This window comes from Anguilla rostrata, chromosome 6 (genome assembly GCF_018555375.3).
Source record: "Anguilla rostrata isolate EN2019 chromosome 6, ASM1855537v3, whole genome shotgun sequence".
NCBI classification, from domain to species: domain Eukaryota; kingdom Metazoa; phylum Chordata; class Actinopteri; order Anguilliformes; family Anguillidae; genus Anguilla; species Anguilla rostrata.
Genome location: NC_057938.1, coordinates 25,405,449 through 25,433,387, shown reverse-complemented (window position 1 = coordinate 25,433,387; position 27,939 = coordinate 25,405,449). Strand labels below are relative to the sequence as shown.

The following is a 27,939-nucleotide window of genomic DNA, read 5'->3' as shown; positions in this document are numbered from 1 at the left end:
GATTTTTTTTGGTACCAGCGGCTTGCTAAACTGCAGTACCTCGAGTAACCACTGACCACTGCAGCCCATAGATCAGCCACTAGGGGCATAATTCTTCCGGTTACTTCAACTCAGATCCGGGGGCTTGTTTAATTCTCTCCCGCCTTCACTCAGCTTCAGTCAACCCGTCCTGAATAAAGCAGGTCACTAGGCGTCCCTGTTTTGAAGTTACCCGCGGAATCTGCCGTCCAAGGTGGATAGAAGATTGTTGTAGCGGCAGTGCTTCGGAAAACGTATGATATGACATTGCAAACAACTGTTTTATTTAGTTTCATTAATTAGCGTAGCTAACAACTGTTCAGAAAGAATTAGCTAGTCCTGCTAACTAACAACTGAAGTTCGTAAGCACATTGTATTCGTTTAGCACACCAGCTGAAGGTTATATCAACGTAGCCAGTTTGCTAAAACGTCTTTTGATTCTTACAGTTTGCTGAAGTTATGTCTGTTATCATAGTTTTCAAGATAGCAGTCTGCCTGTCACTTTGCGACGCTGTTGGGTTTCGGTTTCTCTTTGTAGGTATCCGTTGACGTTAGTCATCATGATTATATGATTACACAGTCCGTGTAGCAGACACTGCTAATACTGAAGGATTGAGTTAAGTAGCCAGCGTTAGCTCTCTATAGTCTGTCGATATGCACGACGAGTAGGCATATTAAACAAGTCATCATCATATCGAGGTTTGGCCACGAACTATTTGATTTGAGAAGTCCGTGGGCACTAGTAGTATGATTTGACAGTGTTGGCTTAGCTGACATTAACCTGTTACTCGCCAAATTAATTGTAAACGCGTTGGTCAATGAAGCTTGCTAGCTAACGTTAGTATTTGCAAGTACAGCTTACTACCCTGCATGTTTTGGCATGTGAATGTCATGGCATTTTCGAAATTCAATTGCGTCGTTTCAGTTTTTCAGAGATGTCTAAAAGGAAACATAGGTCCTCAGATGAGAGTAATCACAAAAGAGCCAGGTCTGAACAAGTGGACGATGATTCAGAGGATGAGGAGGAAATGGTTGGACCAAGTCAAGCCACCCTCACGACAGCCCCTTCAGTAAAGGTAACGTTACAGTAGAATTATCTAGTACAGCATGTAGCTGAAAGTAGTGTGATATGTCTTTGTTGCACCAGTATACTTGTGTTGGTCTCAGTAAGTGATATGGTGAAAGACAGACCTTTAATTAAGCTTCTATTTTTGTCCATTTCAGACCTGTGGGGAAGTGGGGTTAGTTGAAAGCATTTCCCTGAGAAACTTCATGTGTCACTCTTTGCTGGGGCCTTTTTCTTTTGGAGACAATGTAAATTTTGTCATTGGAAACAATGGAAGTAAGTTCATTCATTCTCTTGACAGAGGATTTGCCATTTAAAGAAACTCTTATCTACTAACTGAGAAATGTGACATTATTTGTAGTAAATTCTGCATTTGTGATTTGTCAACATCCCCTGTGATCTATTCTCATATTGATTTGACACCCTAACCAAGTGCATCTGATTGATTAGCCATTTGTACGTTTACTATTTATTGAATCAGTTCATGATAAGTACCGTCTTAAAAGTATAGTAGCAGTGTCCTGTTTGGGATTTGAATCCGCTACCTTTGCTTGTCAGGTGGAAAGAGTGCAATTCTCACAGCTCTCATCGTTGGACTGGGAGGAAAAGCAACAACAACAAACAGGGGGTCCTCTGTGAAAGGATTTGTGAAGGAAGGAGAAAGGTAGCTCAACTGCTCTGTCTGTTTTTGAATTTACATTCATTCAAATAATTTTTTATCAGCTCGATGTTTGTCTCAAATGCTTTTCCTATGGTAAATGCTGTGGCAACTATTCTCTCGGATGCCCAAGAAAACCTTCTGTTGATTTGAAAGAATCAGACTCACTATTCACTCAAATGAATCAAGACTTACTGTATACCTTTGTAGAAATACTATTTACCACTTGCTAGAACCTTGTAAGGGCGTTTTCACTGACCTAGCATAGCATGCTGGAGGAGAGAGCAACCCATTCACACCTGGGTATCAGCACCTGTTACCTATTGTCTGGCAGGGGGGTTTGTGAATAAAATGGCAAAAACTGCCTGTATTTTTTAATGAGTCGATTTTTTAGCATTCCAAAAGCTCATTTATATTAAGCCCAAATATTTAGGAAAAGTCGTCGAAGGAGGAGTGTATTGCATTTGTGGTGTTGGAGTGATTTTAATTTAAAAGTCCAAACGCCCGATGGCGTCACCTCTGGCCTTTCTAGCCTTAAGCCTACTCTGTGATTTTACAGCAGTTTTATGGGACAGTCTCCTTTCTCCAAAGGGCGTGTAATCTGGAGCTGTGAAACACACGCTCTGAGGGAAATGTCGTAACAAGCCTGCAATAAACCATGTTCGGTCATTGTGTATTTAGACCCTTAGCTTTCTTGGCACTAATGGAAAGGCTTTCTTCTGAGTTCTCCTGCTTTTCTGTATAAACAGCTCAGCAGATGTCTGCATTAAATTACGCAACCGAGGGCAAGATGCGTATAAGCCTGAGGTGTTTGGCCCATCCATTAACGTGGAGCTCAGGATTTCCAGTGAAGGGCTGCGAACGTATAAGCTTAAGAGCAAAACAGGTAATTTTCACAGTTGTTCCTGCACAGCCACTACCAACAAGCCATTAGTCAAAGGCCTGATATTGGTATTCAATATCATGGCCTAATTGTTCACATTGTATATTATTTTATAAATACTGTTCAGATGCTAAAAACCTGATTTTGGGACCTTAATCGTCTTGCTGAATATTCAAATTTAGATTTCAACGATGATATTTTGGATTTATGGCATAAAAATAATTTTCATGGCATACATATTTGTGATATGGGGCTGCCTTTATACACTTGATATTTTAGGAGTTCAGGCACATAATGACTGATTCATGTTATTTAAGACCTGATGACTGTCTTGTTTTGGATGGCAAAGTGGAGCAATGACTGCAGTTCTGGAATTGTAAAACATCTAAAACTGCCAGACAGTTTACTTTACCAGATCTTTTTCGAATTACCAAAATGAGAACAACCCTGAAAGTACGTTTTAAATTTTAGGCCAGGTTGTGTCCACGAAAAAGGAGGAGCTTGTTTCAATTCTTGATCACTTCAATATTCAGGTATGATGGACTTTTATAATTGGCTGAAGTTCAGACTAGTGTTTGCAATCATGTGGTTTTTGTGTACTTGAGTGACCACCAGGAAGACCATATTTCCATCAGTGAAACTGACCACAGATTAGTTGGTAACGTTACTACTGTAAGTGAAATGCAAGTTGTGTGACTGTCTATTGGATGTTAATGTACATGTATGTGCCTTTGATATTAAATCAAAGTGCCATTGATGGGTAAATGCTGTTCCTGAATTTCAATAATGTTACTTTAAATCATGAAACTGCAGACACCTTCATTGGCAACCTCGTCCAATCGACACACAACTCCTAAAAAAGACTTTCTGATTAAGATATAAAATAAATCTGGAATCACTGTCATTTCTGTGGCTTCCTAATCTTATCGCAGCCAAATTGACCATGATAATGTTTATGCTAACCTATTGACTTCACAACCAATTAAATGCAAGTTACATGGTAGGTAATCCCATGATTCTTACTGTTTTTCAGTGGAGAGCAGCAATGACTATATTCTTTATCATTCTCAGTAATTTATCTTTTCATCTTTCGATTATTTCTGTCTATTTGTGTTTTGACGTGTATCTTTTATATGATATATTTGTATGTTCTTTCTATGTGAAACAATTTGGGTTACAATCCTTGTATGGCAATGTGCTATATAAATGAAGTTGTAGTTATTATTACTATTATTATTATTATGATTATTATTATTCATCACTTGCTTACACAGGTGGATAATCCAGTGTCCATATTGACTCAAGAAATGAGTAAGCATTTTTTGCACTCTAAAGGAGAAGGAGATAAATACAAGGTGAGTATAGTTCTGGTCGATTATTTTGCATAATCACTGTTCGGAAATATTCCATGTTTTTGTGAAACAATAGTTTATATAGTCAGGCCCTTGAATTTGTTTTCTGTGTAGTTCTTCATGAAAGCAACGCAGCTGGAGCAAATGAAAGAAGATTACACCTACATTATGAAGACAAAGACTGTCACCAAGAATACGATTGAGAAGCATGAAGAGGTACTGGCTTTTTTCCTGTTCCTTGTGAAACTTTGTATTCATAAAGTGTTGCTCTAGGATCAGTTTGCCTTTTTGGCTCATAATGGATTAGGTAGGGGTAACCTGGTCCTAGATCAGCACTGTTACTGTAAAACCCTGAATACAAGCCCAGATGTCACAATCTAGAATTTGGATTGTGTCACTAGCTGACTATTCATGGCTGCATGCAGTGGTGAGACACCGTTGTCTTTGTTGTGTTCGTGTAAGGTGGGCCAGATTTCCTCCACTTGCTACTGCTTTAGCACCCGTGTATCTTGCTTGCTGTGTCAGTGAGTGACGCAGCTGTCCTTGGATGGGCAGTCACTCCTCATCTCACATTAGTAAAAAAAAAACGCTCCTGGATGATCCCCAAGCCTTTTGGGATAATGTTCTATGGACATGATGAGTCAAAAGTGGAACTTTTTGGCCAACATGGGTTCCATTATGTCTGGCACACATACAGCATTTCACAGTAAGAACATTATACCAACAGTCAAACGTGGTGGTAGTGTGATGGTGTGGGGATGCTTTGCTGCCTCGGGACCTGGACGACTTGCCATTATTTGAGGGTCCATGAACCTCTGTACCAGAAAATTCCTAAGGAGAATGTCCGATCATCTGTCTATGAGCTGAAGCGTAATTGGGTTATGCAGCAAGACAATGATCCAAAACACAAAAACAAGTCCACATTTGAATGCTTGGAAGGAAACAAATTGAAAGCTTAGGCCTAGTCTTGTTTGAAAACATATCAAATAGTCTGAATTAAAGCAGTTCTGCAAAGAAGAGTGGGCTAAAATTCCATTGATAACAAATTATACGACTGTTTGGTTGCGGCTATTAAGTAAGTTGTGATATGGGTGTTTGATAACTTTTTTCATTAAATGAATAAAATGTGTTTTGTGTTTACTCTGGTTCCCACTGTCTAATATTACATTTTATATAAATCTGAAACCATTCACTGTGACAAATATGCAGTGATAGAGGAAATCAGGAAGGGAGCAAATACTCACGGCACTGTAAATAAATGGTGGAGAGGCAGATCATTGATCGTTTTTTGTAACTGCTGGAGACTTATAAAGTAGTCTGACATCTCGGCCATACATGTTCCGTTGGGGGTCTGTCAGGTCTGTAATTTTGTAATAAAATACTCTTTTGAAATTGTCCATTTCAGTGCTTGGAAGTCTTGAAACGGAAGTTTCTGGAAAAAGAAGACAAGTACAAAAGTCTGGCTTCCCTGGATGAGATGCATGCCAAACTACAGGAACTGAAAAACCAGATGGCATGGGCTTTGGTAGGGCATAGTGCTTCGCCTTTCTGTTCAGTGTGTATTCATATCTGCGTGTATGTGTGTACATGCGAATGGGAATAAATGAATGCATGCTTACAATGGGATTGAAATGAACGTTTTTCAGGGGGGAAAAAGCCCTATTCCAAGCCCTGTACACAGATGAACCTGACCAGGTTATTATCACCATGTAACCATCTTCCTGACTTTACATTAGTTGTGTGGCCACCCATTTTAACATGGATATTCCAGTGGTCGTTATCCTTGTCATTGGGCTATGCACCGGTCTCCGTCAGTTTGTTTGTTCGGCAAACCCATTATATCCTAGAACTGTCCATCACACAACAGTTTAGCTCAGTCTTGGTCTGACACACATCTCGCAAGTAGCGTTTTCACTTCTGAATGTCTGTTACACTGCACAGACATTCAGAGGGTATAAGGTACCGGTCAGTCATTAAAAAATGTAAACATTTTTATTCAGCCATCATGACTTGGCTGGCATACGGTGAGTCTGTCCAGAAAGACATAGCTACGTTATTCTCGTTGGCTACATTGCTAGCATACAAAACTTACTGTTTGAACAGTAGCTAACTTTACAACCTTACTTCTTGCAGTGGTTGCATAGATACCTACTAACATAGTTATATCATAAACACCCTGGCATGTAGAAACAAGATATTGTTACCTTGCTAGTTAGTAAAGTAGCTAAAGTTAGCTGAATTCAGTTTTTATATGCGGGATGTCCGTGGGTATTGTACATGTAGCTTAATTTAGGAAATAGCCAAGACAATGAAATGCTTAATTTCCACAACTTGTGAGCTTTTAAAAATTTTTTAGAGTGTTTGATTGCATAAAAGTAGGACTTCTCAATTGCATACAAAGCATCTTTAACAATGTTACAAACGTGTGACAAAGAAGATTTTTTAGAACGTTCAGTAAAAATATATTACATCACGTTAATTTACATTAATGTGCCAGGGAGCTGCTGGATCTGAAGCATTCCAATTGGAGGAAAATATAGGGACAAATCCGGCATTACTTTGCAGGTTTAGGTTTTAGGTTTTTTATTCAAGGTATTTTACCTGAATAATCTGTTCAAATTATTCGTTATTTATATGAATTATTAGTTTTGTATTTGTTTAATCCTGTTCAAATTTTTAGTTATTTATATGAATTATTAGTTTTGTAATTGTTTAATCAATCTTAAATGGAAATAGCTTTCTTTAAGCCATACCCAAAGTGACCTCATTCGTCTAGGACTTGTTTCTTTCCCTTTTGTCAGTGATGATTTGCAGGTCTGTCAAGTGTTTTGTCTTTAATGCCTAGAAGTGGACTGAAGGAGAGCTTTTCTCCTCAATTTATCATCAGTGCTCATGAAGGTGTGTAAATGTGTAAATCTCAATGCCCCCTAAAATTACCACCACCTGGCCTGACACCCCCATATGAACCTCAGTTTGGGAGCCCATGCGCTGAGTAAAATGAAATCTTTATTAACAGAATTTTGTTGTCTTCATGTGTTTATTCTGAAGGTGGCTGAAATGAAAAAAGAAGTGAAACCACTGAGGGAGCGAATCACTGGAGAAGAGAAGGGTACCATCAAATATGACCAGAAAGTAGAGGAGTGGAAGGTAAGGTTTTGCACACTCTGACCCCTCTGCACTGCAGATAGAAGAGGACAAGCTCAGACAACTACCTTCTCCATGCTCTGTACCATGTTTGAAGGCACTCTGACCGCTCTGTTCCACAGGCTAACATGGACACTCTCAAGAGCATCCACAGACTAACATGGATGCTGTTTGACTATAGTGTTCCACAGGCTAATGTGTACACTCTCTGACCGCTCTGTTCCACACGTTATAGTGCACACACTCTGACCGCTCTGTTCCACAGGCTAACTTGGACACTCTGACCGCTCTGTTCCACAGGCTAACTTGGACACTCTCTGACCGCTCTGTTCCACAGGCTAACTTGGACACTCTCTGACCGCTCTGTTCCACAGGCTAACTTGGACACTCTGACGCTCTGTTCCACAGGCTAACGTGAATGCTCTGATGCTCTGTTCCTCAGGCTAAAGTGGTGGAGGCAGAGCAGAAGTACAAGCAGATCCATGATCAGCTGGAGAGCATCTCTGAGCGTGTGCAGCAGCTGCAGCCACAGTGCATAGAGCTTAAGAGCCAGGCACAGGAGTGTAGCAAAGCATACAAAGCAGCCGAGGTAAAGACAATACTCTACTCCTTCCTTCTGTTTTTTTTTAACCCTTCAGAGGTGCCTAGGCCTGGGCCTATGGGATGACATTGTGGCCACTGATCTTTTGCTGTAACTTTAAATTTACCCTCTAAACAAAAACCAGCTGACTGTCGTTCTCTAGGAGCAAATTTGGTACCCTTGCACTCCATTATGTTTAATTAATTAGCCTGGATAAAACAGTCAGCCACATCTGTAATCAATTCTCCGTTGGCCAAATGTGTGGCATGTGGGGATGTGAAATTAAGAAAAAAACTGTTGAAAAACAATAGATTGAATTGTGTGGTATGACAACATGGGGCAATAGCCAACACATGATTTCAGGCAGGCCAAACAAAACACAAAAGTGTGTGGCATCATTACATTGACTTTACATTTCTGTCTCAGCCATGTCAAGAGCACACCCACGCTTGCGCATGAAAATACATCACCTGAAATGAGAGAGCAAGCTTCTTATGGCATTCTAAAGACTAATTGTGCAACACTGTCAAATTAGCAACAAAACTGCTAGTAGTGCTATAATAGCTTGGTCTATACAAAACGGTGGGTCAGAGCAGTGGAGCCTAGTGGGCTTGAACTGGGTGATGCTACTATGTCAAGTGCAATCACTTAACCAGTGATGGGTTCATTGCTGATGGGTGAAATCCTCATTGTTGATAATACAATGCAGTAGTGCAGTTTTTAGTTTAATGGCAATTATTCCCTGAGGCTCACCCCTGCCCTGAATTATGGGAAATAGTGAAGGAGTTATGAATATTAGCATTTTTATTGTTTTGCCCCGACAGCCATGTGCACAGTTGATTGTCCTTTTACACTGGTAGATGAGCCAGCTTAAATAAAATATTTCACTTGAACTTTGTAGACCAGTGTCCATCGCATCAAGACCAATTTGAGAGACCTGGAGAAGGACAAAGAACAGCTCACGAAGCGGATCAGTGAACTCAAGCACAGGTACAGCACTGCTGACAGTGGAAACCTTTGCCCAGAATGCGCAACTCTGGGTTCATTTTTAAGACAACCTTCTCACCGTGCAAAGAAGCTGTTGTTCGTAGCTCGTTCTTCTCCCTACATCTTCACATTCAGGGTTTTTAACTACATTTAGAATGTACGTTACGTTTTAGAACAAATTATATATATTCAGCATCGTGCCTCCTCACCTCTGATAAAAATGGTGTTAATAGATCCAACCTGTTTTTTTTTTTTTTTGTTCAAATTAAATTGGAGTGGATTTCAAACGCAATCCTGTCCAGCTTGTTCCAGTGTTTTAGCTGATTTGCGCATCTCCATCAGGTCTGAGTAAAAGCAGTACACATAGAAAGCCAATTGACTTTTTCTGGCTAGTAATAATGGTAACTATATATGTTTTACTTGATTGCAACTACAGTATATGTCAATATGGCTTTACCGATCATGCTAGTTTGAAACAACAACTTTGACAGTCAATACTAATATCTAATGATAGCCCACAGATTGTAGTTTAAAATAATATACATTATGATTTGTCCACAGCTAAACACATAATAGTAGCTGAAAATAACCGTGATGTAATTATTTACTTTTTATCTTTTTAAATATGACGTTCCGTGAACCTAGCACGAAATAGACATGAAGCCGGCACCGAGGTGAAAGAGCGTGTTTATGGGTGTGTCTATTGCGATTGACAGAACGCTAGCTTCTTTCTGATTGGGCGAAAACATCACATAACAGTTGAGCCCATGTCACAACAGATCCCGCTGTCCCCTGCAGTGCATCCACTTAATTGCAAAAGGGATTATTGCATAATTGCCAAATCCCAAACCATTTCACATTCATTCCATGGTAGATTGCATATTTGTCTCAACCATTATCGCATATTTCGGATATTTTCATAGAATTATGTCCAATTACATTGCATAATGATCTATAAATGTTCATTCAAGGTCGACTGATGCCTCATAAATAAACCAAAATCTACGAAGAGTAGGCGGTTACCATTGAAAATCACATCCATGGGGTGCTCGAGTGGCATGCGCAGTTGTTGGCAGTCTGTCTACCATCTCATTCTTTCATACAATTAAGCAGATTCCACTGAAGTTAATTTAGTGTGGTCGCATGTACATTTGTAGGCTTTAAATTTAAAAACTTGACATGCACTTTCATTATCCAATTGTAACACCCCCCCCCCGACCTGCATTTCAATGCAGGAAACATTCAGATAAAAAACTTAATTTGTCAATGCCAAAGATAGAAGTAATGCTACTCTTCCCTCCAGGGTCCCATGCTGTCAGTACTGATGATGTTAAAAAAGCATAGCACCATGATCAAATTAGGGCCTAATTTTGCAAGCAAAGTCATGCAGAAACCGGTGCAGACCCTGGTCCGACTCGGCTCAGCGAGTGAAGAGACCAAGAATATACCCCAGCCTGCGTGATGAAAAACGCTCTGCTCCCCGCAGTATCAGCCAGTCCAGGGCCGCAGACACCCAGGAGCGGGTGGAGAGGATCAGCAGGCTGCAGGCGGAGCTGGAGGCTCTGAACCACCAGGACTCCACCCTCAACCAGCAAATCGACCAGTTCCAGCAGGTGGTGGCCAGACGCCGAGAGGAGCTGGCCAGGATTGAGTGAGTGCTCTCCTGTCTCAAAGTGTGGTCACTGATCACATACATCTGCTTTCAGTACCACTGCATTAAAATAAATGGAGTAATAATAGACAGAAAAATGATTTGTGTGATTTGAAGAGAAGTGACAGTTTTGCCAGCTGACAGCTGCTGAATAAAGCATTCTATACTGATTGAATGTTTGAAGGTCAGATGCATATCAGTAGCAGAGGTCCTGATTCCTGGAGCAGCAGTGCATTTAATGGAGCGTCTGTTTTATTTGTATCGTGCTTTTCATAAAGAAATGTGTTTTACATGGGTAATGTAGTCAATTAAAATCCATCTTGGGCACTGTCTTTGGCATTGCGCTTGGCATGAATGTCCATAGTTTTCCATGGGAATATTGGTTTTGCTGTGTTTCAAGTGCAATAGGTGACTGTGCACAATGAAGCAAAGGCTTGTTTGTACCACCGGAAACCCGACAAACCAATTAAGAGTTCTTTAACGATTGCTTAGCTTGTGTGGGTTGTGAAATTTGGGGCAGAGAGCAGCCCTCGTAATCATAGCGTCTGCGGATCTCTCAGTTGGTGCCGGTGAGCACTAAAACGCACACATCCGTGTATTCTGTGTGTCCCTGGTTTGGTGGGCAAGTTAGCTGCAACTCCTCCGTCCCCTTCTCCGTTGGTCCAGGCGGGAAAAGCAGGAACTGTCCAGTTCCATGGACCTCAAGCGGCGCGCGTTGAAGAGCATGCAGGCTAGTAGGACTGACAGAATCAGGCGCTTCGGAGACCAAATGCCCAACCTGCTGGCTGCCATCGATGAGGCCTACGGGAGGGGCCAGTTCAAAAAGAAGCCCGTCGGGCCGCTGGGTAAGACCGGATTTACTGTGCCCGAGGCCTCAAACCGCGACTGCAGGAGAGGCTGTCCAGCAGCCGGAGGTGTGACGTGTCTCTGCATCTGTCAGTGTGGTGCATAGGGTGGAAATTAGCCTTAGCCATAAACCTTAGATGCAGTGCATCAAAAGTAATTGGACAAACTAACATAATCATAAATTAAATTGTCATTTTTAATACTTGGTTGCAAATCCTTTGCAGTCAATGACTTCCTGCAGTCTTGAACCCATACTCATCTCCAGACGCTAGGTTGCAATAATTAAATGAATAAATAAAAATGTAGTTTTGCTTGGTCATTTCCAGGTTAAGTGGAGAATCCCGTAGGTCTTGTATGTTTGGTTTGGTTATTGTAGATGATTTGGATGCATATGTTACCCATTTCTCTGGCTAATGAATGTCCATTGCAGCTTGAACAGTTTTGTGTGTTAGGTCTGTATTTGACACACACTTTTTTTGGGGGCGGGGCGGCTGTTTTTTAGGCTACTGCATCCGCCTGAATGACCCGGAGCTGGCCGTGGCTGTGGAGAGCTGTCTAAAGGGACTGATGATGGCCTTCTGCTGCGATAACTACCACGACGAGAGGACCCTGCAGGGCCTCATGTCCCGGCATTACAACAACCTCAAGAGGCCCCAAATCATTGTCAGCGAATTCTCCAACGCCATGTATAACATCAGTGAGAAGTACGACACCTTTTACTCTTCTTTCCAATACGAAGACCTGTGTTTGAGTCAAGGAACGTACCATTTTCACAGAAATAGGGATGGGAACGATTAATCGATGATTGAGTATTCTTTATTCGCATTGATCAAGCTAAACAATTAAAAAAATTAATTTTATTTTGCTCCCCTCTGGGAGAAAGCAGAATGCAGACCTGCCAACCTGCACGCATTTCGTGTACCAACCACGCAATTCTTGGTCAAAATACGCATGTACGAAATGCCAAATGAAACTACGAAAAAAAAAAAAATTATTATTCTAATTTAATTACGGAAAACAATAAATCAGTACAAAACAATACCGTACATTTATTCGGTATTTAAACTACATCCCTCGGATTGGACCAGGTGTGAACCTGTGCTTGTGGTTCTGTAACCCCTCCCCGACTAACTCAGCATCCACTGATACACAGCGGTACTTTATTATCCACCGAGGTGTAACGCTGCATTGCTGAGGTAAAATTAGAAGTGGGAGAGTAATAATCAAGCACAAAAATGTTACCGTAATGTTAACATATAAAACGTTAAAACGTGTTCGGTAACTGATGCATTTCAAGAGGTATATCCTAATGAGATAAATTTGTGTATATAGTTAGCCGTAGTAGTAGCTCGCATACGATTTAGCCTCGTTACGAGACGGCTACGGTGTGAATAACTGATGGAATTATTTAGCTGTAGTAACTCAAACGCCACGGAGACTCCCTGTTCTAACTTTGAATCGCGCACACTCTGTTGGAGCAAAATATCAGGAGCAATGGCCGTACTTCCGCACCATGCATTTTGCACATTGTGCGTTTAAGATTTTGACATTAGCTACCAAGGAGCTTCATGTAATAATTTAGCTAAACCTCTAGTTACAAAGTTTTTTCATTAGCCCTATGTGATGTGTGCCTATATAAGCTGATTCAATTATTTAATTATTAAATAAAAATGGAAATCATGAACAGAAACTTGGTTTTGTTCATAACTGCCAGTGTTTTACATCGCAACATGTTTTTTTTTTTTTACATTACAACATAAGTTTCTGTAAATACTTGAAAATGAAAACGTGTTACATTATACAAAATAAATTATTTCCATTTTTATTAAATAATTAAATGCAATTCACTTATGGTTATCAGTTTGTATAAGCACACATCATACAATGAAATATTAATCATGAAAAAAATGGTTTTAAGCAGGTGTACTCAAACTTTTGACTTGCAAGTATATCATAATATAGCCCAGTGCAGTGCAAGTGATATTTTAGAATCAGGTCAAATTATACAATTTTGCCTGATCACTTCTACAGTCAAAACTAGAATTATGAAGAAAGGCTTGTGTGTGTGTGTGTGTGTGTGTGTGTGTGTGTGTGTGTGTGTGTGTGTGTGGCTGTCTGTGTCTGTGTGTGGTGGTTTGTGTCGGTCTGGTGTCTCTGTTGTCTGTCTGTCTTCCTTCCTGCAGAGTCTGTCTAAGTGAGTGCGAAAGCATGTGAACTAAGCATTACACTGACTACTGTGGTACTCAAAATATTTTCCCAAGGTTGGCAGGTCTGAGAATGATTTCAACTGTCCACCTGGTGGAGCTGTTATATTTTAACCAACTGCGATAGGCTTGCACGTTTGCATCCGGGTACTGGTAATGCGTCATACGAACGTAAGTGGAGCCAGCGAGGGGCAAAACAATCCTGTGTCTGTCACTGTTCTGAATGGGACCCATCGTAGCTATCTGTCATTGCTAGCTACCATTGCTATTTTATTATAGTGTCAGAAAATTACATTGAATCATTGTTTTCTAACAGCAGAGGTATTTTTGCGATATAAATTGAATAGGTTGCAGAGTGGATGTTATGATCCCACTCAGTGCCCTCAGGTATCATTCCTAACATCATCTTATGACGTCTTATTGAATCCCCTGTAGGGAACCACGTCAACTGCAGTGATGATCCATGACAATGAATGTAGACCAACGTTGATTACGTCGATTACATTGGATTTTTGTCTAAATTTTGCGGCCATCTAAACAAATATTTTTCTGTTGTTCACATCGTGGTAGATATTTTTATCTATTGCATTTTGAATTTGTGTGAGAAGAAACCCTTTCACAAAGCCTGGAGTCAGGAAAAGTATTTCCTCCCTTGCCATTCACATTTTTATTGGTGCCTGATATAGCCATATAGCTCATGGAATTTACCTTAAGCCCTTAAAGTCCAATGGCCAGGAAGCTACTAGATGGAGTCTAACAGTAACATTGTCATAAATGAATGCTTTTGGCCATTGATTCAGGGTGCAGCGCTATAACCTGTATAACGTAGTAATGCTTAGACACTTCGCACTTTCATGCAAAAAAGCCTTGAATGGTAAACCACTAACAAAACAAATAACAAGGCAGTCCCCCCCTCCCAAAGGAGGGCTGAAATTGACATCCCAGTTTGATGATTACGATATTTTATAATAGAAAAAATGTCCTCAACAAGTGTGTCTCCACTGGGATTTACGTAAATAAATTACAACCTGAGCCAAGGCAAATTAATACACACTTTTTACATAGGCTAGTAAAATTGCAAATTGGCAAACGTTTCACTTAAACCTTCCCCATAATATGCATGGAATTTTAACCAAAAGACCGGGCATACATCCAGTTGGTCCAACTGACCCCTGTATATATACTGAGTGAGACTCCCATTGGATTACAGGATTTGGTCATTTTGGTACAAATGTGCTCTTTATTCTATGTTTTGAATAATGCCTGTACTGTGTATAATTTTGGAGATAATGGGGTTTATTTAAGATGGGGATTTGTACAAAAAGCCCTAGATTTCAAGTAGGCTGTAAGGGCTTAATAATTATCAATTATGCATGTGCATCCCTACAAAAAATTACAGGATTTTGAGTGTAAATTGTACCACATCATAAAAGCAGGTGTGGGAAATCCCTGGATGTCCATATTTGTAGGTGAATCGCAAGCTGGCTAACTGTTCAAGGTTCGTACGGTCATGAAAAACCTGGAAAAGTCATTGAAATTTAAAATGCAATTTCCAGGCCCTGGAAAAGTTATGGAAAATAATATTTTTGGAAAAGTAATGGAAATATAGCTGAAGTTGCATCAAACACAACTGCTAATTAATCCAATCATAAAAATAGTATGTATAGTAATAAAACGTAAATTGGCACGTAACCTTCGCGGTATTTTGGTGGTGTGAGAAGTTAATTCGGTCTGGCTCAGTCTGTTTACAGGCACGCCCAACAGGCACGCTTCTGCTAATGTAGCAGTTAGTGAACGTAGACCCTACTGTGCCAACAATATGCCAGGGAAGTGCAGCTTCAATAATATATCAGGGCTCGAAATGTATTTTTTTACTTGGTAGCACTGGTGCTCCCAACTTCAAAAAGTTAGGAGCACCCACCAAAATGTAAGGAGCACCAACAATATATGCAGTAGATTTTTTATTGATAAAAAACGACAATATAACAGTACGGTTTACAAGTAACAGTTAAACTGTCACGCCTAAAATGTGTCGACTCTTCAAGGAATTGCGTGTTATGCATTCAAACGAGAAAGCGCTTCTCGTCACATAAATACCGCTAATTAAATCAACCGCCAGTAAACTGCATCGGAGAAATTAGCTGTTTCAACCGGGTCGCTACACAAAACACTACATTAATGTTTTAAAAAAAATGCCGTAATCGTTCGCTTCAACTTTTCATCTTTCGATAACGCAATAAATTGAACATAAACTTTTGTCTTCAGGTAACATTAGTTAACGCGTTAGCTCTCTGTGTCGCGTGACAGTGGAGTGCAGCGAAAGGGAGTGATTGAAGGCTAATATTAACCAATTTAAAATCAGCATTGAAGGTAAGAATGTCAAGCTCACGATTGGTTAGAAGGGTCACCGTCAGCTCACAAGGCACTAGGTATGTACATAGAAAGAGACGTTCGACTGAAAAAAGAAAAAAAGAAGGTCGCACCAGAACAATTATTTGCACTCGCACAAATGCTCCCAATTATATTTCGAGGTCGCACAGATTAAATTTCGGGAGCATATGCGACCAAAATGGTCGCAGTTTCAAGCCCTGTTTGAGACATTGACAAAAATGTTAAACTATTCGAATTAAAATATGAAAGAATGTATCTAAGTGTGTCTGTCTGGTGTTTGTTTGTTTAGAGAGGCACCATATGTTTCAGATGCAGACCTAATTTTACTTAGTGTTACAATAAATAATTTTAAATCGTCCCGCTGAGATAACGTCATTTGTTTTGGTCATGGAAATTCCGTTAAAGGTTGTGGAGAAGTAATTGAAAATCATTGGTGAAAAAGTGTATGAACCCTGCTGTTTTTATTTTTTACATAACCAGCTAATATAAAGTGGACGTTATGTTATTTTTAAAGGGAATGCATGTTTGTCATGAATCTGTTTTTTGTAAGTTGTATCCTGAATGTAAACTGAACTACTCAATAGAACCCATACAGTATACAGTATATTTCACATAAGAATCTTACCATTTAATTTGTCTCATAAGTGTGACAATGTGCTAATGTATAGCCCACAGATCAATAATGGATTTCTAGGCTGTTCTGTGAAGGTTCTTTTTTCATTTGAAAGGGGAATTAAAACCACACTACAACCCACCACTGTTAACCTACCATTGCTTCTGTTGCACTGGATTTTTATTAATATATTTTTTGCTTCTCTCCAGAGCTGTCCAACATCCAGAATATCCCACTGTGCTACAGGCTCTAGAAGTCCAAGATCCAGTGGTGGCCAACTGCCTGATTGACATGAGAGGGATTGAAACAATTTTGCTAATTAAGGTACATTAAAAAAAGAAATACATACATACACAGACACACAAACACACACACACATATATATATATATATAGGTGAGCTCCAAATAATTCACATGTGGTTAAAGTACACATTCTTAGCTTTTGCTTAAGGGTATATTTATACATTTTGGTTTCACCATGTAGAAATCCTGGTCTGTCATTGTTTTGTTGTGGTCTGATCTAAGAGTGAACCCGCTCTGTCCGCCTTTGTCCTGCCGTGCTTTTCAGAACAATCGAGACGCCCGTCAGGTGATGCAGCAAGGACAGCCTCCGAGAAACTGCCGAGAGGCGTTTACGATGGATGGAGACCAGGTGTATGCAAACCGCTACTACTCCAGCGACCACCAGAGGGCGCCTCTTCTGAGCAGGGATGTGGAGGAAGAGATAAGGTGCGTGCCATTGTTCAGTGATCATCAACTGTGGACAATGGAGCCGAATACCAGCAGGACGGGCAGACAAAAAGAGGGGTGTCTTTTTTTCTGCTGTGCCAGAAATTGAGATTTTCAGACCTTAAATGTCTCAGGGATTGCAAATATTTGGCTGTATTATTCAACATTCAGTAACAAAGAATACAAAAGCTTAATGTGAGTGCTTATGATGTACCCAAGTCTTCTGCTGATGAACTAAGTTAATGGTGCCAAGGCTAATTAGGCCTCTGGAAAAAAAAATTGCGCTCCGGCTTGTCTGTCGCATGCAAAACCGTTGCTCCGCTAGGCTTCAATGCGCGTAGTTATGGTACCTCTAGACGGGATACGATACCCTGGCTCGAGGAAGTTTATTAGCTCTCGAAATCCCTTGCCGTCAACGGTGCTTATTGGCATCATTTCCTTTTCAACCATGTTGCATATCCTCTGAGTAACACCCTCCGCTCGTCTATACCCTCTTTGCCAACACCGGGGTGATGGTAGGTTGCGATCCACTTCGCCCTGGCAACGCGGTTGGATGTAAAACTTTTTAGGTGGTACATTAATGAAGTGGTTGAGTAGTATTCCCGCACTGGACTACGCTTTGCCCGCTTCATTTTTGTGCCTTTTTGTGTAGGCTAAACTTCACGGCCTCTTCAATAATTACACTAGGCTAAGTCTGACGCCCTCGCGTGGACAAGAGACCTTAAATCATGATTACATTTCACGCAAAAACTCCCGTTGATACAAGACCGCAGATTGTTCAGTTAATTGTTAATTTGAAATCTTATCAATTAAATTCTTATTAGCAATTCTTTGATAGTTGATTCATTGTTAACATCCCTAGTTTAAGTATTTTTGGAGTTCTTTTGGAAAGAGTGTTGCAGATGTCTTAGGATTTGCAGTACCCCTGAAAATAACTGTCACCTGTTTTACCCAAGACACCTGGAGACTGAGCTCGCGAATGAGACAACTCAGGTGGAGCATTTCCGGCGGCAAGTTCAGGTGGTGCAGGGCGATATCCAGCAGAACAATGCCTTGCTGAAGAGAGCGCACGAGGAGAGGAAGAGGGCGCAGGTGTGTTACGCTCCTGCATTGCTAAACCAGGGGTCCCTATCGCTCATCTGGGAGAACCACTGTTTCTGTTGGGTTCCCCAACCCCAGTCCTGGTTTTCCTTGCTACTCAATACTTAATTGATCAACTAAAGTAGTCAATTACACAATTCACCTTGCCTGGTTTATTGGTTCTTAGAGATTTTAGTGTGAAAACAAAAACTGACACTGCAGGTTTGGGGATCATTGCGGACCCTATGGTTCTCCAGGACCAGCCGTCTGTAAACACATGATACTCACGAGCGTCCCTGCTGTCAGTTGACTGATTATCTTTAAATCTCCCCAGGACAAGTCCCGCAAACTCCGGCTGGAAATCGGTGATCTCCAGAACGTGGAAGAACCTCAGTCTGAAGACCTCAGACCTCTTGTAAGAACTTTTGTCTTGTCCTCTGTTCTAGTAAAGACAGGTCAGATTTAATTGCAATTGATTAGCAATTATGTAGATCCTAATTCAGAATGTCTTCCAATATAATGTAATACTATTTATATTTGAGTGTAGAATGTCTGAAAGAACTTAATCATGCATCATGAACATCAATAATATTCAAGGAATTAAATGAAGTTTTTGCAGTAGTGGCTGCTGAGCTTACAATTGAGGAGGCATAAAACTTCCCCTTAAACTGATTTTTGTATTGACCTGTTTTCAGTATTTTCCTTGAATAATAAGTGTGCCAACAATGAAATAATCCATTGTCAGGTAAACACACAGCTTCTTTCTTCAGATCATTTTAGGGATTAAATAATACATTTTATTTAGAAAAATCTGTTTTATTCACTGAGTACACTTAATGACAAATGATACACCACTCTGTTAACTACTCTGTTAGCTTTTGGCGCAACCTACTGTACAATAAAGTCTTACCACATCTGTACTTCAAGATCATTTAAATGACAAAATCTGTGGCAGATCTTTTCCATGAATATTCTCCAAGTGTAAGTGTGAAAAACAAAGAGTACATATATCTACAATTTTGAATAATGTTGGTTGAAATGCCCAACATTTTGTGATGCAAATAAACAGAATTTTAAATTAGAATTCACCTAATTGAGGAGACCTTGCTATATCTGATGGAGTTGAGTATTTTGTATTTTGACTTAATTGTTGTATTGTTAATCCAGGAAAATTACTGAAAAGTGAAACTAGTCAAGTTTTCTGCCTCCTCAATTTCAGCTCAGCAGCCTTCACTGGATTTTTTTTATCTTTTGTTGATTTCCACAAAGACATGTTTTGAACTTTGAAAAAAAAAAGTTAAAAATGAGGTCAAGTTACGACAAACAATATTGGCTATCTTGGTTCGCAAAAAATTGAACAAGCTTCTTGATTGTCCAAGTTTTAATTTGTGACTTAGCGAAACTGCTTTGTATGTGTGAGTAATTTGACATTGTTGTGCGTTGAAGATGTGTTTTTGTTGAGTTATTTATTTTTGTGCTGTGTTTGTTATGAGTAACATCATAACTATAATGTAAAGTTCATAAGTAAACTTTAGTGTGGTTTCTTCAGCAGTTGTTTAGCTGTTACCAGATTAAAAAGTTAAGAGAGCTCTAGCATCCTAAAACTTTAATGGTGTATATAGCATGCCAGGTGTTACTTGGCGGATGGTATACCTGCCATCCCAATAAATAAGTTGCGTAGGCCACTGAATGTTATATTCATTCATTGTTCCCTTGGCACTGACCAGCAGTCCTTGAAGAGCATGTATTTTTACTAGAGCTGAATGGTTCAATCTTGGCTTTACCCTGATGGTGTGGGTTGGGTTGGGTGTACTTTCCTCTCTGGCCAGGAGGAGGAGCTGCAAGAGATCTGCGAGAAGATTGTTGTGGCTCGGGGGGAGAGCGAAGCTGCCCGGCAGCGGGCAAGCCAGCTGAAGAAAACCTCGGAGGAGGCGGAGACGAAATACCGGCAGCACAAAGACAGCATCAGCAGCATCACTGAAGAAGCTGACCCCATCAAGGTGAGCTTGTGTGAATGCTCTCTGCACCAAGTGCTGTGTGAGTATCTCTGAAGAACTGACCTGCCCTTCACAAGCTTCAGAGAATGTATCCACAGGTTTCTTCCTGCTCTGAAATGTCTTAAGCGGGCCACCTACCTGATCAATAACAAGACCAGGTTAAAACCTAGTATATGGCTGGACCTAACACACGTGATCCTGCCGACCAATGGTGTAACTTCATCACTCACTCAGTCACAGACATTCGCGTTTGTAAATACTGCATTTTGACTGCTTTAAAGTTTACTTACAACCTTATACACGCTAAATATACTGTGAGTCCACATAATCTCATAAGAGAATTAGACAGTATGGGCGACCGCACGTGCCACTCAGGCATGTGCTGTTATTGTGATTTTCAACAGAAACTTTTTTCTCTAAAGGGCAATTGTCTTTATTTATGCCACATCTACTGACTTTTACTGTATAATTATAGATCATTATGCAATATAATTGGGCATAATTCCAGAAATGACAATTCTGTGCAAATACCCGAATTATGCGATAATCCCTTATGCAAATATGTTGATTCTACTATATTAATTTACACAGTTTTTGCCTATCTGCAGGTTGAACTGAGAAATACAATTCTGAATGTTTTTCAGGAGTGATAATTTTCTTCTGGAATTATTTTGAGAAAACCGTGGCAAAACATTGTCAGTTCTGAACTGTAGCCCATAACCAGTAATGATCTGTGGTAGCGGAATCTCATTATCAAGTTTATTTCGTGAAGGGTTCTCCCATGACAATCCTGTTTGTCATACACAGGATGAGCTGAGTAAAAGTGACCAAGAAGTGGAGAAAAGCAAACATCACAAAAGGCACTACGAGGAGAAACGCAGGGCCCACATTGACGGGATTCAGAAGCAGAAAGCCGACCTGAACACCAAAGAGAGAGAGCTCATGGTACTGAAGGAGTCATTTATGGGTAGCTGGTGGTGGCAGGGATAAGTACGAGTTTCTCAACACACGTGATTCAAATTTACACCCAAAAGTTTAAATTACATTGAAAGCAGCAGGACCATTATCAAAATGTTACTTCTATACCGGTTATTCTGCTTGCGTTCACTACCGTGTAAAGGACAGTTCAGATTGGAAAGTCGCCAAGCAACAAGATGGTTTTGAGACATTTTTTATGGGAAATTTAGGATACTGTAGCTCTGCTTTCTCTGAGAGTGAGCATGTCAAACCTTTAGTTCAGACTTTAAAGATGGATCTGTTCAACCAACTCAACGTGGTGTTGTACCAGTCAATGTTTTTTTTATTTTTTAAACTGTCTTTTTAAGTAGACTGTATAGTCTTCACTCAGTAACATCCTACTTATCTTACCTATTGCAGTTTGATCTGAAATTAACATTAGCTATTTATGGAAATGCACCCGATGAATTCAAACAGTGACATGGAATTTGCCTCATCGTCAGTGATCTACAGTTTTTGGGAAGCTGCAAACAGTTCACTCATCTGAATCTTGACAGGAGGCCATTGAGAAAGCCACAGCAATCTGCCCTGAGCTGGAGGTAAGGAGAACGGCAAAGAGTCTGGACAATGAGATCAGCCGCCTGAGACAGAAGATCAGCACGCAGCAGAATCAGCATGGAGACCGGGACGAGATCCTCAGGTACAGTTTTGACCCCTTTCATCAGCCCCTCTTCAGTCATGGTCCTGGAGAGCTGTTTTTTTTTCAATTTTATCTGAAATTGCACGACCAGTTCACAATCAACAAGGAGAGGTGCATTTACTGTCTGATAAACCACTTAAATTTTTGTCTAATAAGTGCTGAGTAACAAAAAGCACAGCAAAAACCAGGACTTTCTGGCTCCATGGGACCAGAATAGGAGAGCCCCCTGCCTTTCCCATTGGTTCCTCTAGCAAGCAGCAGACACCGACCAACTTTCTGGTCAGGTGATCTTTCAGGCTGCATAGCCCCAGGCCTACATAGAATCCCTTCTGTATACAAACCAAGTGAGATTTGTTTGGATATGCAAATTATGATGTGCGAGGATCTTCTGTGGTAGGCATTTGAGACCATACTTGTGAGCACAGTGCTAGACCACCAGGCCCTGGGAACCTTTGCCCAGCCTGTTTTAACCTTTGGTGTATGTTCACTGATATCAGAGATGGTCCATTATTGTTAAATGTTACCTATTATCTATTTTTTACTGTCTGTTGTAATAGTTATGTTACTGCCAATGCTGAAACAATGCTGGGCATAGCAACCAAAAATATAGTTTAAGTAAATATATATAAATGTTGTGATGGAAATATGTGGAGTCTAAAGGTGATATATTATTTCTGTTACTTTAAAACACATTCCTTATCATTCTGTCAGTAGGCCCCCAAAGGAACCAAAAACATTTGGCCACTGCTGAGTTTTCTGTTATTTAGACTTGGTTCTGGAACATTGTTCTGCAGACAACATAACAATGCCTATTTTTGAATAAATGTATAGTTCTTGCACTTGTCTCAAGTCTGAATAAAATTAGGTTTGTATATCAGTTTCTAATTTTTTTATTGATGACGCGTGTTGCAAAGTTTAGGAAGCAAAAAACAATGCTGAAAATGTCTGGCATAATTTACACAGCAAACGTACACCTAGGATTACCAATGCCAAACAAGCAACAGTGGCATTGATTTAAAAAAATGTATCCTATATCCTGTAGGGACTTGTCAATTATCGGTGGTATGTCAAAAAGTTTTGGTATCGCTTTTCATAATCACTTTGAAATTTTGCTTGAAGAAGCAACATTTTAAAAAATCTAGTTTTATGGGCTTGTGCTATTGGCTTGTGCTAGCTACCATTTTCAAGCTAGCAATCAGTCATATATTTTATCAACAGTCAACAAACTTTTTTGTGAGATGTAATGTCTAGCTTATGGTAGAGTGCCGGTTAGTTTCAGAGAGATAGATAGACTAGTAGATGAGCAAAAGCAAGGGATAATAGTAGATGAAAGGTAGAAGGTTTGCCACAGAGTGGTAGTAAAGCTTGTCTGTTTCTGAACCGTAGGCAGTACCAGGAGGCTCTGGAGAACTACAAGAACGTTGCATTGCAGGTTAAGAATCTGAAGAAGTTCACCGAACTCCTGAGCAAGATCATGAACGACCGACACAGAGTGTATACAGAGTTGAGAATGTAGGTAGAATTAAATTATTTGTATGATTGCTTCCAATTTTATATTTTTCATCATTATAAAAATATAGTGTCAAAAGGCAGTTCCGACAAGCCAGCAGTGCCTGTTGAGTAAATGGTATCTGCACGTTACTTACCGCTTCTTTCATCAGGTACCTTTCCGTGCGCTGCAAGTACTACTTCGACTCTATGCTGTCACAGCGCGGGTACACTGGGAAAATGACCTTCGACCACAAGAACGAGACTCTGGCCATCTCAGTAAGGACAGACCATCAATGTGTGCAGGGATAAAAGGGATACACTGACTTCATGGATATCCCTAAACCGAGCTCACAGTCGCCAGTTATAAAATTAATGTAGATGCAGTATCAAAGCTTTATTTCATTTATTTTCTTCTTTGATTCTTAAATAACTTATTGGCCTGGAAGGTTGTCAATCACATAAGTAGGTTTTGCTTTATTTTGCGCAATTAGAAAAATTGTAATCTTAGAAAAATGGTGCAGGTGAACTCAGGCATGAAAATCTTAATTTATTTTGAGGTCTTTTCATCCCTGTGTCTAATTGATTGCAGGCCACAAGTTTAAGCAGTCAATCCAGTGTATGTTGGTTTAATGAGGGGTTAATATGTAAGCACCAGAAGGTTCTAGGTTTTCTGTCTTGTTTAAAGTATATTTGTCTGGGGTTTCATTTCAGGTGCAGCCAGGAGAGGGCGACAAAGCAGCCCTTAATGACATGCGATCTCTGTCAGGGGGGGAGCGCTCGTTCTCCACCGTGTGTTTTGTGTTGTCGCTCTGGGCCATTGCCGAGGCCCCCTTCCGATGTCTGGACGAGTTTGACGTCTACATGGTGAGATGTATGGCGAGCCGTTTTAGCTTTAATTCATTTCTAGAGGATATCGCAAATACAATTCTAACTAGTTCGAATGCAAATTCTTGATATCAGAAATTCAGTTGTAACTAGTTATAATTCAAGCGTTTTCCCCATTCATTTCAATGGGACCTTTCATTTTTGATATCAAGAATTGAATTTCATCTAGTTAAAATACAATTCTTGATATCAAGAATTCCTATTTTAACTAGTTAAAATTGAATTCATGATATCAGAAATAAGTATTTTAACTAGTTGAAATTATATTGTTGATATCAGTAATTGATTTTCTGATATCAGAAATTGGCATTTTAACTAGGTCAAACTCCAACTCCCATTGAAATGAATGAGAAAAAGTTTTAAATCTGACTAGTTAAAATAGAATTTCCGATATCAAGAATTGGCATTTTAACCGGTTATAATTTAATTTCCGATATCAATAATATGCCTTTTAACTAGTTAAAATCGAATTTCTGATATCAACAATTTGCATTGTAACTAGGTAAAATTTGAATTTGCGATATCCTCTAGAAATGAATTAAAGCTAAAACGGCTTGCCATAGAGATGACCTCGTGGTAGTTCTACTAGAACTAGTCTCAGGACACAGATGGTCACATCTTGGGAGATTTGGAGACTCTCTTTCCTTAGCGTATGGGAAGCGCACTTGCAGCGATGGCAGGCATGTCAGATGCTCTGAAGTTAGTATGTGGAAGTGTAGCATATTTTACATGCCTCCTCTTGATGTTTCAATCACCACCCTCATCTGAGACCCACCCTCAGTTGACTGTTTGTTTAAAATGATGTATCTGAATGCCCAACACATTCTTGCTACATGACAAAAGACATTGGTCCCCAAGGCTGGTCCTGGGGTCCTGGGGAGCTGCAGGGTCTACTGGTTTTTCACCTCAAATCAGCAACCAGTTCAGACCCACGATTAAGCAGCAAAGACTCATTTTCAGACCTTAAATGTTCCCAAAACCCTCTGTTTCAAAAATTTGAATTCACAACAATCAATGGACAACAGTCATACAGAAATTGGGAAGCAATACATGCAAATGGGTCCCAGAATGCAGGACAGTCCAAAATTGAGAGGTCCTGGATCCTATTCCGGCAGGATCAGGCACAAATTAAACACCAATGCTGCTGGCAGGCTGTAGACACCAGTGTGTTTCTGTTTAGTTTGGGCCTTCAGCATGTCGTCAAAGTGTTGTCACTCTAGAACAAGTGGTAGCTGGAGAACTAGAACTGGCCAACGGTCACCAAAAAAATCTGAATTAATTTAGTGAAGCAATTCACCAGAATAAGCTTGGGTATAGCAGCAGTGCTCATCTGGGATATTAACATGCTCCAAACTGGTTATCAGTTCAGTTCCTTTGCCCAGCTTCCCCTTGTACCGTACTTTGAACGCAGCCCATTGTCAAAGTGGTCAATGGTGGTGAGATGTCGCTACCTGTGGTGTACCAGGTACACTAGTGTTGTGTGTGGAATTATACAAAATGTTCTCTACTATCGTTAGGGTGACGTGAAGCACCATACACATGACTAACTAACTTCTTAATTGTTTCAGGATATGGTCAACCGGAAAATATCCCTCGACATGATGCTTAGGATCGCCACTAACCAACGTTTCCGACAGTTCATTTTTCTCACCCCTCAGAACACGAGGTATCGTACCTTTGTCTTATTTCCAAGGCAAACAAGGTTTTTGCCATTTTAAGTTCGCGTTTCAAGATCTGTTGATCAGTCCAGTTGCACTGTAGCATTTTTTGTTTTGTTTTTTTTAGTTTGAAGTTTGAATGAGACATTCATGTGTTCATCTCACTTTCAGGAGGCCCTACTATAAAAAAAATTGACTTGGGAATAGAATATTTTGTTCTTGTACTTCTGTATTATAAAAGCTTAAAGATTTTGTGCATATTATTTATCGTGAATGAAATTACACAGTGTTCTATGCAAGTGAGAATGGAAAGTAATCTGTGTAATAATAAAATAAATGTATGTAAGGAAATACAATGTTGTCAGGACCTCCTCAAAGAGGCTCATTCAATTCAGTAAGTTTCCCCAGTTTTTGAAACTCCTATAATCTTAAGGCCATGTTTACTAAGAATGACGCAAATTCTTTGTCGCCGCATGTTTTCAGTTTAGCAGGGTTTTTCCTAATACTGGTTCTGTAAATGAGCACAGCCACGGCAAGTTCATTTAAATTCACTGTCGGTATTTAAAATGTGTCTTTTGCATTGCAGGAAAGCACCATTTTTTATCACTCCATCTTTAGTCAAGTTGGGTTTTGGACAAGTGTCAGGATACATAGATGCAATGTATAGGCAGTGTCACCTTTAAATTTTAACAAGTCTCATTAATAACGTAGGGGAGAGTCGCTATGAATGCAAGGCTTGATAAATGTAACACGGTCAATAACTTAATGTACAACATGGCTACCATAGCCATTTCAGGATTGTTCATGCACAGTTCAGTCCTCTACCGCGTCCCAAAGGGAAAGACCAATGTGATAACAGTCCAAAACTTTCCCGAAGTAAATTTCGGGTATAAGCTTGCATTTTAGGAATGCCGGATCTCTCGGTTTACCAGCACAAGCCTTACCAGTGTGGCACCTTAGTAAATATGGAACGCTATCTCATTAGCGTCTGTAACAGCCCCACATATCATCAGTAAATTTGGCCCCCTAGTCTCCTGTTAGAAGAGAATGAGGCCATGCAGTGATATGTGTGTCAGCACCAGGCATTCAGACTCAGTCCTTTATTTTCCAGCTCCCTCCCACTCAGCAGCCTGATCCGGGTTCATCAGCTGAAGGATCCAGACCGCACCCAGACTGTGCTGCCCTTCGGCCAAGGGAACCGAGAGGAGGCGGAGGGATGAGGTAGAGCACGTTCCTGTTCCCAGGCTCCGTTACCCAATCAGCACCCTGACCAAGGGAGTCATGCCATTTTACGGACTAGGAGATGCAAAGCCAAAAACGAAAAAAATAAAGCTTGGATAATGAAAGATTGTTAAATGGCCCACATTTTAGTTCTGTGGAAGGATATTTTCATTTAGAAAAGTAAGATGTCTCTGAGAAGAAATGTCACAGTCACAAAACATTTGAATTCTTTTTCTAATAACCAGTCAGATTTATACTTTTAATATGTTAGCTTTGTTTTAAGCTGTTTAAATTATTGAGTTCAATCAGAAACTTATTATAAATGGTGGGTGACTCTTTCTATCCAGGTAATTTTGTCATATTTTAGTTCCTGGGGGAGAGGAGGATCATCCACTTTTTTGTAGTCTGCGTGGTATACTAAAATTGAATTCTTACATAAAGTTTACATATGAAAATTTTGCTGTTAAATATATGTGCAATTATTGATTACAAGTTTGAAGTGAAGCAAGTGTTTATTCTGTAATAATTAGCAGTGTAAAACTTCCTTTTTTACTTTTGTATGTTGAAGACATTTTTTTTCTGTGTCCGAAAGTAAACATTTGACTTCCTAAAATAAATATACTTTTCTGCTGCTAAATGCTCCATTTTTGTGAAATTTCAGTACAGCTACCATCATTCCTTGTTAATGTTTATTGTTGTGATAAACCACATCCACTATTTCACACAGGCTGGGAATTGTAATGCCAGACATTAACCAGATTTTCTGGGGAAAAATGTAAATGCACAGTTTAATTTTGATTTTGTGTTTTATGCACTGAAATCGAAGT

At 39.9% G+C, this 27,939-nt stretch overlaps 1 protein-coding gene across 2 annotated transcripts; it reads left to right on the top strand.

The window, feature by feature from the left end:
* The first annotated feature begins 108 nt into the window (after window positions 1-108).
* si:dkey-119f1.1 (Structural maintenance of chromosomes protein 6-like) lies at window positions 109-27,749 on the top strand. Of its 2 annotated transcripts, none has more exons than XM_064339184.1 (27): window positions 109-272; window positions 944-1,094; window positions 1,243-1,360; window positions 1,643-1,748; window positions 2,492-2,628; window positions 3,097-3,158; window positions 3,900-3,980; window positions 4,092-4,193; window positions 5,383-5,502; window positions 7,026-7,124; window positions 7,564-7,710; window positions 8,603-8,691; window positions 10,175-10,339; window positions 11,006-11,184; window positions 11,688-11,889; window positions 16,603-16,717; window positions 16,963-17,123; window positions 18,080-18,215; window positions 18,538-18,618; window positions 20,033-20,203; window positions 21,008-21,145; window positions 21,715-21,857; window positions 23,244-23,369; window positions 23,519-23,624; window positions 24,060-24,212; window positions 25,802-25,899; window positions 27,003-27,749. In XM_064339184.1, exons 2-27 carry the CDS (start codon window positions 954-956, stop codon window positions 27,109-27,111), a joined length of 3,285 nt encoding a protein of 1,094 aa, XP_064195254.1. In that variant the 5' UTR covers window positions 109-272; window positions 944-953; the 3' UTR covers window positions 27,112-27,749. The 2 variants fall into 2 exon arrangements, with proteins under 2 accessions (XP_064195254.1, XP_064195255.1); XM_064339185.1 differs by having other exon boundaries at window positions 166-182.
* The last annotated feature ends 190 nt before the right edge of the window (window positions 27,750-27,939 follow it).

What these genes read in the sequence shown, in the direction of transcription:
- si:dkey-119f1.1 (XM_064339184.1), top strand. Translation starts at nt 954, where the DNA reads ATGTCTAAAAGGAAACATAGGTCCTCAGATGAGAGTAATCACAAAAGA. An exon ending in CCAAAGAGAGAGAGCTCATG is followed by an intron (nt 21,146 to 21,714) that starts GTACTGAAGGAG and finishes GAATCTTGACAG; the next exon opens with GAGGCCATTGAGAAAGCCAC. An exon ending in ACGAGACTCTGGCCATCTCA is followed by an intron (nt 23,625 to 24,059) that starts GTAAGGACAGAC and finishes GTTTCATTTCAG; the next exon opens with GTGCAGCCAGGAGAGGGCGA.